At 40.1% G+C, this 17,351-nt stretch overlaps 3 protein-coding genes across 3 annotated transcripts; all 3 read right to left on the bottom strand.

Annotated features, from left to right (window-relative positions):
• Positions 1-72: 72 nt before the first annotated feature.
• Positions 73-1,249, bottom strand: AK88_00531 (uncharacterized protein; the record flags this gene model as incomplete). The annotated part of the gene is made up of 4 exons (XM_012478179.1): positions 73-252; positions 438-522; positions 715-768; positions 1,131-1,249. 4 exons carry the CDS (start codon positions 1,247-1,249, stop codon positions 73-75), a joined length of 438 nt encoding a protein of 145 aa, XP_012333602.1.
• A 912-nt stretch (positions 1,250-2,161) lies between these two features.
• Positions 2,162-4,131, bottom strand: AK88_00530 (uncharacterized protein; the record flags this gene model as incomplete). Its single annotated transcript, XM_012478178.1, has 9 exons — positions 2,162-2,245; positions 2,353-2,478; positions 2,669-2,709; positions 2,804-2,885; positions 3,031-3,124; positions 3,295-3,425; positions 3,552-3,620; positions 3,774-3,859; positions 4,113-4,131. The coding sequence occupies 9 exons, from the start codon at positions 4,129-4,131 to the stop codon at positions 2,162-2,164; spliced, it is 732 nt and encodes a 243-aa protein (XP_012333601.1).
• Positions 4,132-5,752: 1,621 nt separating this feature from the next.
• On the bottom strand, positions 5,753-16,123 carry AK88_00529 (uncharacterized protein; the record flags this gene model as incomplete). Its single annotated transcript, XM_012478177.1, has 1 exon — positions 5,753-16,123. The coding sequence occupies one exon, from the start codon at positions 16,121-16,123 to the stop codon at positions 5,753-5,755; it is 10,371 nt and encodes a 3,456-aa protein (XP_012333600.1).
• Between the last annotated feature and the right edge of the window lie 1,228 nt (positions 16,124-17,351).

The following is a 17,351-nucleotide window of genomic DNA, read 5'->3' as shown; positions in this document are numbered from 1 at the left end:
AAAAAAAAAAAAAAGGAATATATTGGAGGGATAGAAATTCCTCTTGTTCTCATGACAGTGCTTTTCGAACATTCACCACTTGTATGCAACAAATTTTTCCTTAAAATTTTTCAAGTGCAACGTTTCCTTCATTTTTTCCAGAAATGCCGACGTGTTGGAGTTGATCCTTTCTGGGGCGTCCACTGGCCCTATGGTGGCGCTGCTAACGTTGTACTTGTCTAGGTGTTCCTTCGCAATTACGTATTTGCCGTCCTGTCAGTGGAAGAAGGGTGTGAGGGGGGGGGGGGGGGTGCGCAGATGGGTATGCACACGTAGGTGTACTCATATGTATGTACGTATGTATGCATGCACGTGGACATATGTGTGTGGAGCACCATGAGGCAGGTGTGACCCCGCGTGTACTTCCTCTTTGCGTCCTTTTCAGCCTTTCAAAGAACCTGTATCATCATGTGTGGTCCATCCGGTCGGTTGCACTCGCGGAAAAGGAAAAACTCCTTTGCGCAAGCTGTGGGATCAGGGGTCCTAATAAATTGGGGCCAAAAAAAAAAAAAAACAAACGAATTAATATCTATTTGACATAATTTGTCCCCCTTTGCATTTCTGGTTAGAAGAAACAAAATGTTCGTTAGGAAAATTCTATTACACGTCATGCGTCTGTCAGCGTATGGGTTCCCCATTTCGACAGATCACATTCTGTGGACAGCATAAAAATACCTGGAGCAATCCATAAGGTTGTTAATCTCGTCAATGCAGTAGGATTCCCCTGTCCTGTGGTGGGCGTAACGAAGAGAAGAATGATGAGTGATCGTTGGAGGTAGGTTGTCACACTGGGCGATATGATATGTGCATATGAGGGGAGATACACATAGACCTATTCATTAGGCTTAGGAAGCCAGTTTTAACGTTAATGGGGAGGGCAAGGTGTGTCATCGCCTTCTCTCTCTAGCCACCCTTCTATCGTCGTTTCTATCCCTCTTTGTTAACTTTCTTTGCCCCTTTAGGGAAAACGCTAACGAGGTCTTCCACTTTTGAACTCGGTCCGAAAGAGAAGACCCCACCCACCCCACGATGTGAATAAATATACATATATATACGAACATATGTGCATATATTTATTTGTGTGTGCTTACGTTTGGGAGCATTCCCTGAGCTCGGCTTCCACGCCCCTGCATTTCTCGGGGTTCCTCTTGCTGCTATTCAAGCACGTGTAATAGTTTAATTTTATCTCTTCACATTTTTTTTTGTTCATTTTAAAAGGTTGCCTTATTTTATTTTGGTGTATAACTGGTTGGTCTACTGGAAATGGCGCTGCGCTGAGATGCGCTATGGTGTGATACGATCTGATACGATGCTTTACGGGGTTGCACACAGATTTGGACTAGCCCCTTTGTGAGGTGATGCGTGCAGCGTGTTGGGCAATCGTTCGTTGTTGATGGTGGGGGTGTTAACCCTGTTCTTCCGTTTTTGTTTCCCTAGCGGTTGGTGTGATATGCCGTCGCTTCACCTGTTCGACTGCTCGTTCCCTCATGCAATTTAGTTCTTCTCACGGCTTAATGATGATGATTAGGGGACTCCCTATCACAATGAGTGCGGATTGCAAACGTTATTTTTATTTTATTTTTTGATTCCAAATCGCGCTTCTTGTGTTAAGGTACCATTATCACGTGCGTTCTACTCTTACAAAACTTATCACACAAATGTTTACACTTACTGCCATACATTTATGGATACGCCGCGTTCACACCAATGCATTTTTTTCTCTCTATATATTTTGCGACAAGTTTTGAAGCAATTATTTTCGTTATTGTATATTGGATGAGGTGGCTTAAACAAAATTTGTTTTCTTTTTTTTTTTTTTTCCCGAAATGGCTTTTCATTTTTCGGGTCGTGTTTTGAGTAGTGGTTCCCCTTTCGCATTTTTTTTTTTTTTTTTTTGTTTTTGTTGCAGGTTGCTTTGCATACATAAAACACATTTTAACAAAAAATATTTGTGCATCATGCGTAGAGGTGACGTTAAAAAAAAAAAAATATATATACAAATTTACACGAATTCGAATTATGGCTTGTGAAGAGAAGAAACTCCGTTCAGCGTGGTACGCAAATGGAGGCAAATTTAATAGGAGCCAAAACGTACACAAAAGGGTACTGCCCTTGACTGTCCTTAGTTTTTTCGTTCTTGAAATTTTCCGATTATTCCAGGGATACGACCCTTCCTTAGCAGATCTTCATACTCGGCACATTTGGTCTAAAAAAAGGAGGTCATTTGGAAGCATAATTTAGCGCTCCACTTATTATGTATGGATCGCATTTAATTGAAAAGAAGTATTATTGAATAATCGTTCAAAGGATTACCCTGACTCCTCCAACTAGCTTATCCTTCCACGGCTCAGTATTCTCAACAACCTTCTGCTTGACTTTATCCTTCTTACTGGTTTTACAGACTTTTCCATCCGTCCTTTGTCCCTTTCCCTTGAATTTCTACAGAGGGATAAGCGTCCATTTGTGTTGTTTGCACATGTACACACACAGCAAAGGAGGGCAAGGGCTCAAAATGTTACGCGAAACGGCCATATGGACATCCCTTATTAATGCTAAATGGAGTCCCCATAGCAGTGCCGTGAATCCCCTTTATAGTTTAGGTATTTTTATTTTATTTTTTTCCACTTACGCTTTCTTCCTCGGGCACGGGCTCCTCTACATATTGCACACCTGTGATGCGAGTGAATGTAAAAGTATGTAGCGCTGCTACCTTAAAATGGATGCAGAAATAAATATAAACGTTGCTACATGCAAGTGTGATTACTTTGGGCGTAGTCCACTGGCTCTTCAAATTCAACCTCGACGTCCGTTTCGATAATAGTGCAAGCGAAGGCGGGTTTCAAATCCTGTGTGCAGAAGAAAAGGTGCGTAAAAATTGTTGTGTATATGCATATGCGACGCACGGGACGGATTGTTAAGAATCGGTCCATCCACGCACACACGTTTGGACCATTCCAGGTCGCTCCTAAAAAAAAAAAAAAAAAACTGTACCACAATCTTTATCTCGTATGTCTTTCCCAAGTAGTGAATTACGATATTGTCGCCAATGGTGAGGGTGGCGTAATTCCGCAGGGCTGTTTCAAGGCTGAATGGGGATAAAAGAAAAAAAAAACAAAAAGGACACCGTTTCGCCTATTTTAGCCAAATCAATCACGCACAAATATATTCTCTAAAGGTAGCAACAAACACATTTGCGTGTTGACGAGGGGACGGGGGGGAGGTACCCCCCTTGGCCCTGAACCCATGTAACTGTACACAGCTCTGTGGTTGGAGAGTTCCATAAAATCCGTCGAACACGGCTTCAGTTTAACAAATGTGCCTTTGGGTAGGCTAACGCTGGTGACTCGCACGATGTCTCCTTCTTTCAGGCACAACTGCTGCATCATCTGCGAAGGGAGGACGCGGACGAGGTGTCGTTTACACGCATCTACATAGGTACACTATTCATGTGTGCTCTATTAAATTTGCGCGCTGGCGAGCGCATCGTTTTCCCTTGCGACTGCTTCCCTTACCCAGTATGGCATGTGGCACGTCCCCTCGTCTGAAATAAACTCCAGAACCCCACTGTGTGTGCGTTTCTCCTGTAAAACAATTTGGAACACATAAATTTGGTTGTCCGTGAGTAACTCTCAAATGAGGTATGTCGAAAGGAGTTTTCCTCCTGTTACACTTGGGGTCATCATTCAACTGGTTTCATTTGATAGAAAGCCCTTCAGGGAAAAAATGACTCTTACCGTGTACGGGTTAGAAACTTCGAACAACATTGGCCATGAAATGTGCCTCCTAGCTAGGGCATTTAGAGCAGTCTGTGGAAGTATAACTTTAGGGTAGAGAAACGAAAGAAAAGATGAATTTATTCGAATGTGTAAAAGTGGCACGATATGGCGGATAAATTAAACATGCCCCTCACACCTTTAATCATTTTCAACACGTATAATCCGTTTAAAGCGGTTCATCCAATTCGTTTATCATATATGCACATGAGCTGTGCTTGACGAAGTGGGTTGAGCTGGCAGTGTCCATCTAGCAGCAGCACTGCTACGTAAGCACTATGAGCACAAAATAGATGTTACTTTTGTTTCCATTTTCCATGTCATCTTTCCCAATGAATGACACAGGATAGCAGGTGTATTCTTCCGTGAAGGGTTCGGATATGTTTAAAAAGTCTCTTCCCAGGAAATTATTAAAATTTGTAAAACTCCACTGCAGAAAGGAGAATAAAGACAATTTTTTCCTTAACCTTTTTTTTTTTTTGTTTTCTTTTTTGCAATTTTATATATACATATTATACGTGTTAATGTCTCAATATTTACCATAGTTAACAAGATAATTGTGAAAAAAAAGCGGGGGCCAAAAAAACGTTGAAGATGTTTTTTCTTTCCTTTTTCGTATTTTATTTTGTGAAATGTTATGTAATCATTTGGCTGGGAAGACTTCTTCAAATTTGTGCGGTCAGAGGGGGTGTTTTCCTGTTTGGCTGTTATGCCGGTTGATTATTAACCTAGTGGACTGTTCACCCTGTGCTAGTGCTTCCCCCCTCATTGACCAATCCTTTGGTCAAACAATCTACTGACTGGCTGCGAGAAAAACAGTCATATCTCGGCAAGGAAGGCGAATTCCCTTGCCGACGTAGAAAACTGCTATTATCTGTTGGCAAGCAGAGTCACACTTCGGAATTGGCGATGTAGCTGACCGTGCGCTGGGCATGCATATAAATGCATACGTTCGCATATACGTTTTTTTTAATTTCCTTTTTGTATAGGTCTTTCTGCGCAAAAGCAATTTTAAGTCTCCGAAATTAATGGGAGCGGACCCCTATAAATCCTTCGTGTTATATCTGCAGTTTTGTTTTGAGTTACATTTTTTTTTTTTTTGTCATATTAAAAAGTTGAAATATGGAATGTCATACATTGGTATTTGCTACAACGATTGGCAATATATATATATTTTTTTTTTTTTTTTTTGCGTGCAGAAGAAATTTACGCATTTTTCTCCATTAAAAAAATTTTTGTTTTTTTCGCCAATTTTGTTTCGAAATGGCATGTGCGGGTTGGAAACTTTTACAAGTGTCATTCCAACTGTCTGCACGGAGGAAGAAAAGTACGCGTATTTGCCCTGGAACAGTGTGATGGTTTTGCAGCACTTTTTGGAAGGACACACTCCTATGCCAATGTAAGCGTGCCAACTACTGTCAACGTACTATAAAAGTACCAACTTGCCAACACCTTTATCTCCACAATTTTTTGTGGACAAACGCGGAGGCGGAAAGCTCTCCGAATATTTTGCCTCCACTGTGGATGCAGTGCGGGGTTTTTTCCCCAAATTGTGCGAAATGTGTTTATTAAAAAAAAAAAAAAAAAAAAAAATCTTGTTAAAGTGTCTTTTTAAAAGGTGTTTATTTTTTAGCATGTCATGGTGAGGAGTTTTCCACCCACCGTCACTTCTTCAGGAATCACTATCCTAGTATAAGCAGCCCTTTGGATGTCTCTCACGTGTGTGGAGTAGCCCCTCGTGTGACGTGATTCCCCCCATGACGGTCATATCTGTCGGGGTTAAACCAAATTATAGAAGAGCAACAGGTGATCATAACGGGGGGGAGAGCTCTTAAAAAAGGTGTTCGTACAAAGGGAGTTTTTTTTTTGGGAGGGAAGCGCACATTGGTGTAAAATTACAGCGCGCTTCCCTCGGGTGCACCTTTGTGATGCCCACTGAATCAGCTCTTCTGGAGCGCCTCGTAAGAAAAGTCGATAACGACAGAGGAAAAGTGTTTAATAAAGTCGTTGTAAAAGTTAGGCTTGAAAATCTTGACCTTGTCTACCTGTAGAACCAAACCGGCGTTGTAGTAGATGCTGTAAAAGTTGGACACGGTGAGGTTGCTCAGAATGTTTGAGTTCAGATCTTGCATCTTTTTGGTGACGGGGTTCATGCTAACGATTACTAAGTTTATTTCAAAGTCGTAAAATCTGGTGTGGAGATTTTGAGAAAGTTCTAGTCGCTGAAAATAGTCCTTAAATAAGATGAGGAGGTACTCCTTGATGGAAACAATAAAGGTGCTGGAAGGGACGTTGTTGATAATAATTTTTGGGGCTGTTGGATCTCTGAAGAGGTTGTTATTTTCCAGTGGCTTTAGCTGTAGGTACATGACGACTTGGAAGTTGTTTTGGCTTAAGTCAACGATGGAGGGATACCAGCTTAGGTACATCTCGGGCATGTTGCTCTCCTCGAGGCTGCTGCTGCCATTGCTACTAACACGATCATGGCTACCATCGCTTTCCCGACTACCGCTACCCCCCTGATCATCCTTCTTCACCACTTGGAGGAAAAAATCGGACGACTTGGAGTACCTCAGCACACTGTCGTACACGTCTTCGATAGAGGCCTCTGGCTTTATTTCGAATACATCCTTTTGGTCCAGGATGTATATGAGCTTATAAAAGGAGGACACCTCATTGTACTTCACACCGTGGATGTGATGTCTGGCCTTGGACAGCTCATTGATGAAAGTGGACACAGTCATATCTCTATATACGTTTTTCACAAACACATGTGTGCCATCCGAATTGTGAAGAAAGAACTCCACAAAATGTTGTTCATGTAAATTTTGGAAGGAATGTACTTGGGTTATGTCGAAAGATTCTACTCCTCCTATTTGAAACCCGTAATAATTATCTAGCTTGTTGTTGTGATTCAGATCGAAGTAAATGCTAAACCCATAAGATAGCAAGCACTGAATATGTGGCACGCTATTCTTTAGCCCTTTCTTAAAACTGATTCCTTTTTTATCAATATGGGTTAATTCGAACAGCTTATAAAGGTAAGGCGACAAGTTAATATGGCACAGAATATTTTGGAGAAGAATTTTTTCATTCACTCTAAAGTCGATGTATGGCAGCATCAACGTGTTGTTGTAGTTATCTCGGATGACCACCGAGTTGGCCATAAAACCTAAAACACTACTCCTCCAGAATATGGACGACGTGTTGAGAGCTGATATCATATCGGTACATTCCTCCATGTCTTCCTCATTTTCTAACTGTTGGCATTCTATGTTTAATTCGGAGTTTGCCAAATCTTTGATTGTGTCAATGTACTTCACATCTTTTCTTTTGACCCGCATGATAAGTCTCATTTTCTCCTTTTTGCTTTCTCCCTTGAGGGAATTATTCAAAATGGGGTCGCTCTTTTTCAACGCAATCTGTGTATGATCATACAGATCCTCCTCATTAAACCTATCATCGTAGGAACAACCGAAGAGATCCAAGTACGTCTTCCCTATCAGTTTGAAAAAATTATATTGTACTATGGTGAGTGTAAATGCGGGGGTTAAGTAACTTGGGAACCCATACAGGGTTGTGGAATTGTTGTGAAAACCGCTAATGCTCGTTTTTAGAGAGATGTATTTTGTCTCATAGTTTATCATAGCGGGCATGTAGATAAGTCTGGAATTTAAATAATCGTGTATTGCATTATGTTCCGATTTAAAAATGAAGGTGATTTTTCCTTCTTCGTTTAGTTGGTCCTTAAACGTCATTTTGCCCTTCTTATCTTCCAGGTTGTTTTCCTCTTGCTTGTCTTTCCCCTGCTCATTATCGTTATACATGGAAGTGCTGCCAACAAAGGTGAACAAGTCATTCCACTTGTAACTTTTCGAAGTTATAGATTGAAATATTGTTCTCAACAGTTCTTCTATTTCCATGTTCATGTTGAAATTTTTTACTCGAACAGTTCTGTGGACATTTGGGAAATGAATATTCACATCGATGTTCATTAGTACATCAGAGTTATTGTTCTTCTTGTTGGCCTTGCTACTGATGCTTCTATTCGCTTTGGTATCGCTATAATATTGAGACTTTTCAAAATTGAATTCGAAGTGGCACATTTGGCTGTAAAAATTTTCATGGGACTCGACTGTAGACAAGTAAATGATTTTCTTCATGGCGATGTGGTATGACAAAGATGCAACGAAGGAGAGCTGCTTCTGCTCCAAGTGGACATACACAGGTTCACAATTAGGGTATAAACACACGGACGTATTGTCATTCATAAATTTAATCACTTCTGATTTTTTTGTTAAGTAATTTAGCAGATACGTTATCAAACTGTCCTCCGTAATGCCGAATGGAATATTTTTCAATTTCACGTTTTGCAAATGTCTTCCTTTTTTTATGTACAGAGGTATGCTCCTCTTCACAAAGGTGTCATTCTTTATGTCCATAACGGTATCGTGGAGAATTAAATGGACGAGGTTTAGAAATTCATCCTTCTCCGATACAGCCACGATGGAGGGTGCATCAGTAAAGTAGTAATTAATTACATATTCCATGTTCAGTTCCTCGGGTATGGTTATATAAGATTCGTTAAACATAATTCTAAGTTCTAGATTGTCCACATTTTTCACCTTCGTTTCTTCTTTCAACTTGGTCTTAACGTGGGCCAGTACATCCGCCACGGTGTAATTTTTCGGAATGTTACAAATTCTGGAAGCGCCAAAAAGATGTTTCTCGTAAAGTCCCGCGTTGTACTCAAAGCAGACAACTGAGAGGTCTAGCTTTTTATTGTCAATTTCGTCTGCCACAAGTTTTCTTCTTAACTCCTTTATCACTATACTTCCTCTGTCTCTGCTCTCCAGGTTTTCCTTCTTCCACTTATTAGCTGTATCATGGCCCATAATCTCAATGTGAAGTGTGCATGGATCTCCAGATTTACACATTTTAAAAATTTCACTGATGGTTCTTCCATACCGTATGATATCTTTGTAATCATTTAAGACGTACTTTTCGCTTCCTTTAATGAGGTAGAAGTTGACATATTTGTAGATCCATTTTCGTTGGTAGCCAATGGCAAATCGTAGAAATTCTGTAATATACATATTGTGTGGAATGTTTAGAACAGTTAAAACTCTTTTTTTATTTTTATTAAACATGAGATTAAAGGTGAGAGTACCTTTTTCCTCACTTACGTTTATCACGGTGTTTTTTTCAGATTTAAAGTCATACTTTCTACCTGCTACATTTCTGAATATATCATCTAGTGGGTTAAATAGGGGTTTGTGGACTATGTACAATTTTGTTCTGTCCAAATTGATAAGTTCTGTGAGCTCACCTATAAATACGACATTTTGCTCTACAATAGTTTTTGTCTTCATCAAAATAAAGGACTCTTCGTTTAGGAGCAGAAATTCGTCTACCAATTTTTTCGTGTTAATATGATTGGCCTTTATCAGTAGGAAGTTTATAATGTCCTTATTCGTTGCGCTCAAGGGGACGTTAAAAATGACCACCGGTTTGTAGGCCACCCCATCATACACGTAAATCGAAAGGGTGTATCCACTCACGGAGATATTATTATAATCGATGTAGTCCTTTACTAGGATCTCCCTCAAGACAGTGTCATACAGCTGAGCCGTTTTCAATTCTGCATCGGAAAAGTTGATGATATCTACTTCGGATATTTTGTCCAAATCGACGTAATTCTTTTTGGAACGTTTGTCGTCATGTTTTTTTTTGCCTAATGAAATGAAGGTACGCAACTGGGCGCCCTCCCCAGAATTGATGTACTTTCTCACATCCGTTATTTCGTCGTTGTCCACATAAAGCGAAAATTTAATCTTTTCATCCTTTGGCAATTTTTGCCATTTGGAATACATATCCAGCAGTATAGACTTGAGGAGCTTATCTGTGGTTATTTTCTCTGGTACATTAATAATGTGTGTAATTTTTTTTTCATTTTTGTAATTAACGTAAAAGCTTAGAGACCCAATAGGGTTGTTAAAGTCGATCACGGAGGGTAAGGAATCAAGAGGAAACATCATATATGAGTCGAAGTGTTCGCTATTCCGAATGTGGTTCAGGTGATCTGGATATGCCTTCATCAACAGTAGGTTGTCCTTTTCTATAATTTTTAACACTTCTTCTATGGTATACCCAGGGATGGAACTAAAGTAGTAGTCGTGGTTCCTCACCCTTTCCTTATCCCTAGGTACGATTACAAATAAATTATACAACTTTTCTTTTTCTTCCACGGGGATGTTGAAGGATCCTCTCATCAGGATGTTGATAAATTTCCACACCAATAAGGCGAGGGGCACATTCTTTACTGATATCTTTTTGGAGTTGTTCCCTAGGTACAGTTCCAAATTTTTGGTCTTCTTAGACGATTTTTTCACTTCAAGGAGTGGGTTATCGATTGAGTCCTTCCCACTCAGTTCTAACAGCGACGCCAGAACGGTCTCCATCATTCTGCTCGCACTGAATCTTATCTTGTAGAACCTGCTGAGCATGTTGAGGAGGAAGAGGAAGGCTATTTTTTTACCCCCTCCTTTGGATTCTTCCTCGTCTTCGATGTACACTTCTGAGTTTTCTCCGCTACTCAGTTGTCCATTACCCAATTGACCGCTGCTCAGTTGGCAGTTTACAGAATGAGCGCTCTCCGGTTCCGTGCTGTCCACTTTATAACTACCCCCCACCGGGTGCCTCCTGCTATACACAAAGAAAAACTCGCGCAAAAAGGAGTCCGATATGAACGCATTCGTATTTCTCAGAATCAGGTGCTTGAAATTGTTGGAGTCAATGTATAGTGACAGATTGTGCAAGGTATACGGACTAAAATTATAATTGATGTAAATGTCTAGCTTCTTTATATAGATGTTGCTATCGGCTAAATCAATTTCCAAATTAGCTAAAGTCTGGAAATTATTTTTAGTCAAAAATTTTTTCTTAATAAAAAGTGTGTACAAATCATTGTGGTTCATTTTTAACTCACTCATGGTTAAGTTGTCATCCACATTTTCCCACTGCTTTTCCCGGATGGTAAAAATTTGTAAATCCTTAAGCGTATTTATGTTGAAGGAAATCAATTTAGAGTTAATTATATTCTTCACCATATTACACAAGTCCAATGCGGTCAAATTTTCTGGAACATTCATCAGAGTTAATCTGTCATGATAAAAGTAGGACTGTTCGTCCAAATAAAAAATTGGTATTTCCAGATGTATAATTTTGGAATCCTTCAAATTTATAGATTGTGGAATTTTTACATTTTTTAAATTGTCCACGTCTTCACAATCTTCAGTTCTCTTATTTCGAATGAGCAAATGTTCATCCTTCTCGTTCAGGTGCTTCAAAATTTCATACAATGTAACCGATTTGTCGTAAACGATGGAACTAATAACGTTCGTATTTCTGTTAAAGGAGAAGTATTCCAAGCAAGTGTATATGTCCAGGATTGACATACCCTTTTTGTACGAGTTGGTGTTTATAAATGTGGACGGCACATGAACAATTTTGTTCATAAGGTCCACTGCAAATAGATTCAAGTTATACGTTTTTTGTATTGGTGCGTTGTAGATGTTCACTTTTCGATTTGGGTTGTCCAAGTAAATTTCAAAAAAGTTGTAATAACTTCCTTTTCTGTATAACTCTTCATCTTCCAAAATGGTTATTTCTTTGTTTATGTACTCGATTTCGTTTTCTTCGTAATCTCGTGATGGGATTTTCTCATCCGGTACAATATTTTTACTGGCCTTGTTTAGTATAATTTCCCTTGCCCCTGTTGCAGTGTCTTCTCTGGGCAGTCTGCCTGCCTTGTCGTAGCCAATTTGGGTTTCCGCTTCATCGGTCACCTCTGATGCCGCGAGCGCTTGCACAAAATATTCCTCCCCGAGGTCTAGTTCCTCACCGTCTATATTCGACTCGTACAAGTAGTCGAAGCTTTTGGGTTTTATACTGTCCATGTCTTTTTCATCAACAGAAGCAATCACGATTTTTCGCTCTATCGATTTGCTATAGTTGTACAAATCTTGCACATTCCTGATGGAGTGGGGAATTTCCTGAAATTTGCTTGGGTCGTAAAAATCGACTTCCTTCGGGACAAGGAAAAAACTAAATTGATCTATCGACTTGTCTGTAATGTTGCTGATTCCTAGGATGCTCATCTTGAGCATGTCCAAATTGCAGTTAACGTCTGATGTGACATGGATGGTGTTCTTTGAAATTTTCCCATCTTCGATATAGTATATAGGTATATTGTGAACGGAGAAATATTTTTCCATGTACTTTTTCACTGTTTCGTTAATGGTGTCCACTCCTTCATCTCCATCAATGGAAATGGATTCGTACTTATCATTACTGTCGTCCACGTCTTCCTTCTCCTCCTTGGGCTCTTTCTTTTTTATAATAATTTCTATGACTTCTCCTCCTTTTATTATCCTTTTGTCGACGACCACATTACTTAAGTTGTCTTTGATCACGTTCATATCCTCCTTGGAGAGCAGGCTTCCATAATTCGATAGGATTTTCAAGAAATCCGCATTGCGTTCTTGTTGGCCCTTTTCTCTCTCTACTCCCTTTACACTGAGGGTAATATCCGTTGATTTGTCTGTTGCTTTGTTCGTTGATTTTGTTTCTTCGCCTTCCGTCTCTCCACCCAGCATAGGCTTCGTCTCCTGTGCATTCGGCTTCAACTTATCCGCCTTTTGATTCAGCTTTGCCTTTTTCAGCTTGTCCACTTTTTTCTTCGCCTTTCCTGACTTGTGCTTGTCCTGTTTTTCTTCGCCCTTTTCCTGTTTTTCTTCGCCCTTTTCCTGTTTTTCTTCCCCTTTTTCTTGATCTGCTTTGCCTTTGTCCTGGTCTGCTTCGCTCTTCTGTTGGTCTGCTTCACCTTTCTGCACGCTCCCATTATGGTTCTCCTTCTCCCCGTGTGCGGATCCCTCCCTGTCCGTTCCCACTCCTTCTGCTTCCTTCTGCTGTTGCTCTTGCCTTGCTTGATCTGGGTCGTCCGATCGACAGTTTCCGTCACCAGTCTCGTCCGCCGTGTCATATGACGCCTCCTCCACCGCTTCCTCTCTCGGGAACGTGTCCCCCTCCTGGGTGTCCCCCTTCTCGTTGCGTCTCACAACCCCATCGGAGGGTCCATCCTCCCTTTCCTGGTGTATCTCTCTGATGATGTCCTCGAGCAGGATGTAATTTTCATCTGGCCCAATAAAATAAATGGCCATATTGTGTATGTCAAAAACGGAGTGCCTAAACATGTTTATCGACCCAGCATGATGGGCCTTGACTTTTCCAAAATCCATGTCGAACCCGGTTAGCTCTGCATCATCCTCTTCATCATTTTCGACCACCGGGGTCATCTGCACTAGCGATTCCTTAATTTTATAATCTACATCTTTAAAAATTTTGCTGAAAAAATTTTTGTATAAAAAGAGGATTTTCCCCTTGTTGTACGCAACGTCCAAATTAGGCGTTTTCAAAAACGCATTTACAACTGTCCTCTTCCTTGTAAAAAATGTGGTCTTATATAAAAACCTCAAGTTCAGGAGGAAGATTTCTTCTTCCTTCTTGTTTTCATTACTGTCTTTATTATGGACAGTGCTGTAATACAGGTCCTTAAAATAATTAATGTGCTTCTCATTGTTTAGCATTTCTCCTAAATCGTAAATAATGCTATCATATGGGGTGGCATCTTCCTCTGTTTCCGCTTCGAGATTTTCACCCGTTACATCATTTTTTCCCTTTCGTTTTAGGTCGCTCGTAGTACCTGCTTCGCCATCTTTTTCTTGGCCTTTTTCTGTCGTTCCATTGTTATTCTTACCTATGTGAGGGTCGTTCCTTTGTTTGTCTCCTTCCTTGCTCGATGATTTATCCTTCCCTTTGACTCCATCTTCGTCGTCTCCCTCGCTGTTATCCTCATCTTCTCCGCCCACTTCTGGTCCATTTTCCCCCTCGTTTTCTCCACCTTCCTCCTTTCCCTTCTTTCCTTCTTCCACCTCCTCTTCCTCCTCTTCTTTTTCTTCCTCTTCGTCAAATTCTTCCTCTTCATGCTCATCGTGGTCCCCATACCTCCCCTTTAAGTTGCCTTCATCGAAGAAATCGCTACTTAGGGGCACCACCCTACTGGGGGTCCTCTGTCTTTCTTCGTCGTACTCGTTTGCAGTCACATCTATGTTGTACGTCTTTTTGAAATATCCTTGGCTTGGCTGACCCCCTTCACTGGGATGGTCCTTTGGTTGGTCTCGTCCTTCCACACCATGTGGTTTCTCCCCATGTGGTGTCTCACTATGTGTTTTCTCACCAGCATGCTTTTTCTTGTCATCGTGTGCTCTTGTCCCATAGGCCACTTCTCTCCGCACGTAATCTTCATCTTCATCATCATCCAGGATGGTAAAATTCGACACAGACTGTCCTGAGAACCCGTCCTTCTGACTCGTGCAGGATGTCACCTTAGTTCCATACACAAAATTGCAATCCTCCTCCTTGGGCGATCTCCTTAATTTACAATACGGGCAAGTATAGCTTTTCTGAAACAGGCTAAGGTTTTCCCCACTGGAATGGACACAATTGGCACATACGTTGTTGTAAATATAATTCTGGTCATTCGGGTGATGCAAAATGGCCTCCGGATGCTTCACCAGAATTTCTTGAGGTGAGCTGTTCTTACTATTCACATTGCACATGCAAGTGTTAAGTGTACTAGCGGGGATACATACAACGCAGTTGTTTCCATAATTGAGGTTGATAAATTTATCCCTTGAATCACACTTTTCATATGTACCTTTGTCATAGTTTGAGCAAGGTATACAGTACATACTACCTGATGGGTAGTTGAAGTGAATTAGCGGGATGGCATAAAAGCAGCCGTCGCTAATGTGCTTGGAGCATTCTGGACAGGGTATTGCAGTCTGTCCTCCATGTTCTAAAGGTAGTGGATGATTTCTTGCTATGTCTGCCCCCTTGGAATCTTTATGACCAAATTTTCTAATTGTTATTCTTTTTAAAACATTGCTACCGCTTCTGTGTGGGCTGGACACTGTTATATGTTCCATTGGCACACTGCCCCTATCCAAATCTGCAACAGCGTCGGCTTCTACCTCGTCCTCCTTTTCTTGACCCTTGTTTAAAAATATATGATACTCGCATATATTCTTTTTTTCTTGGTCAAGGTTTTCTTTCTTCTTAAGGAACAGTTGGCCAACTTTGACAGGCGATTTGACCTGAATTGAGGTTTTATCATTTATAAAATTTTTTTTCTTCTTCACGGGAATTTTTATAGTCCTTTTAAATCTCTTGGGTTGAATATACACAGGTTCCTTAGCATGTCTACCAAGGATGATCCTATCACCCGTTTTGTTCCTCCCCTCGGAAATTCCCCCAGAGTAAGTAAAGATCCTGTTATATTCCGTGATTTCTTTTTTCATTTCATCATTGGGCTTAGAATCAGGAAGCTTGCTCATTGGGATATTCAACAGGAATTTCTTTACTTCTCCATAATTTCTATAATGATCTCGAATGAGGAAAAACATCTCCTTCTTTGAGTCTTCATATGCCTTCATTTCATGCTTTAGTGCAATATCTAGCAACTCCATATTGAAGTCAAGAACGGGCTTGTACAGATCGAGAAACTTGTTCAGCTGAATCGATTGGAAGGAGCTGCTACTTGAAGAAAAGTCATCTTGACATGAATCCTTATTTACAATGTTAATGAATAGAGGGTAATCTATTTCTTTTATGCTACTATCTGATAGGTTAATGTTTCCTGGGGCTCCAAATAAAAACTGTTCGCTCGATATGCCACACATTTTAAATTTTTTATCCAAGTAGGATTTTCTTATGGATATGCCTTCCGTAATTTTTTTAAAATTAGCCAAGTCTCTCTTGATGTATGTGTTTTCTAGTTTAAGCAAAAAGTTGCTTCTGTTTAGCTCTTTTTTGTTCTCCACATCTTGGTTGTTATTTTCCACTATGGGTAATATATTATGAAGAGCTTGCCTAATATCAATAATGACATTTGCTATTACCCGTTTCTTAGCTCCATCATCAATTTCTTTATATTTATTATCTAGTAGTTTTAAGGTAGACGCTATATTTTCCTTGGTTACTATTTCCTTGTTTTTTATTTTATTTACTAAATCATTGTCCACCTCTTGCAACAAGGTTTTGTAAGCATCCTCGGCTAAAAAGGAGAAATGCTCCACTACGTTGCTATCCTTTGGACAACTTCCAAGTAGCTTTCCTTTTTTTTTGCTGCACAGAACATCATGCGCTGCGAGGAATAGCAGGCTCAGGGAAAACAGGAGGGCCACCCTCATGTTTTGTTCTCGGAGTTTTGATCGCGGCGGCGGAGCGGCCGATTGCCGTAACGTGGTGACGCGGGGGCTGATCAATTCGGCGCGCCCTTCCGCCCTGTGAAAATATATGTCCTAACGTATGTTACAAATGTATGTAACGTAAGTGTTTATGTATGTGTTTATTTTATTTTTGCAGCGCAGAAATTAGCACAAATCGGGCGAACGACTCATGTTGCAATTATCACCTGTCTTGGGAATTTTTTTTTTTTTTTAATTTCCCCCCGTTGTACCCTTAGCTCAAATCTAATGAGTGTCGCAAAGTGGATACAATAACTGTGCACATAAAATTTTTTTTAACGTAAGAACATGTAGAGTGAGAAAATCAAATGTTACAAATGGAAGCTATACTCTTCCTCATATGACGCTGTGTAGTTTCTTATCTTCTTTTTTAAGAACATAAAAATGGGCATTCATTTTTACCATAACATTCAGCCGACAAAGAAACGGGCGAATACACATGTGTATGCATGCGCACGTAAAAGGTGTCTCCTCGAGAGCCTATACCCACTTGGCATACATGAACGTATAGCATGTGACATTTAAGCCAAACGTAAACCACTTACAATAATCGTGTGAAAAATATTTCCTGTTGCAGAGTGTTTGTATTATAATTTATCTTTTCCCTTTTTCACCCAATTAACCGAATAATTTAATACATATAGAGCATTATGTTATTTTATTATTTTTTTTTTTTACCTTACAAAATTTGGTTGTCGATTTATTCGATTGTAATTTTTCAAAAACTGCATGTCCACATGGAGCCCCAACCTGACATATGCACATACGTGGTGCATATGCCTCACATAGGCATTCAGCATGCAAATGTAGAAAAAATTAAAAGAAAAAATTGCCCTGTCCCTTAAGTAGGTCCTTAAAAAATACAAGGTTCCCTTTTCGATCCGCATATCAGAACAGAGCAAATCTCCACTAAGGTCTGTGCGTTTGAAAAAGTAGGCCACAATGCAAGAGGTGTTTATTATTTGGCCTTCCACAGGAGTCAATCGTTTAATTGGTTTGAGATGCCACGTCGATGAAGAATCAAAACATACATATATATATGTGTATATTGTTATTGCATTATTAGGGTGTTTATTTTCAGCATAAGCTTCGAAATTGACGTGGGTCAAAAGGTAACTTCTTTTTAATGTTAGTAAAACGCCTCATTATGATGATTTATGGAAGGGATTTA

The sequence above is a fragment of the Plasmodium fragile genome (assembly GCF_000956335.1).
Source record: "Plasmodium fragile strain nilgiri unplaced genomic scaffold supercont1.4, whole genome shotgun sequence".
NCBI classification, from domain to species: domain Eukaryota; phylum Apicomplexa; class Aconoidasida; order Haemosporida; family Plasmodiidae; genus Plasmodium; species Plasmodium fragile.
Note: the sequence above shows the minus strand (reverse complement) of the source record. Positions and strands in the feature narration are given on the sequence as shown.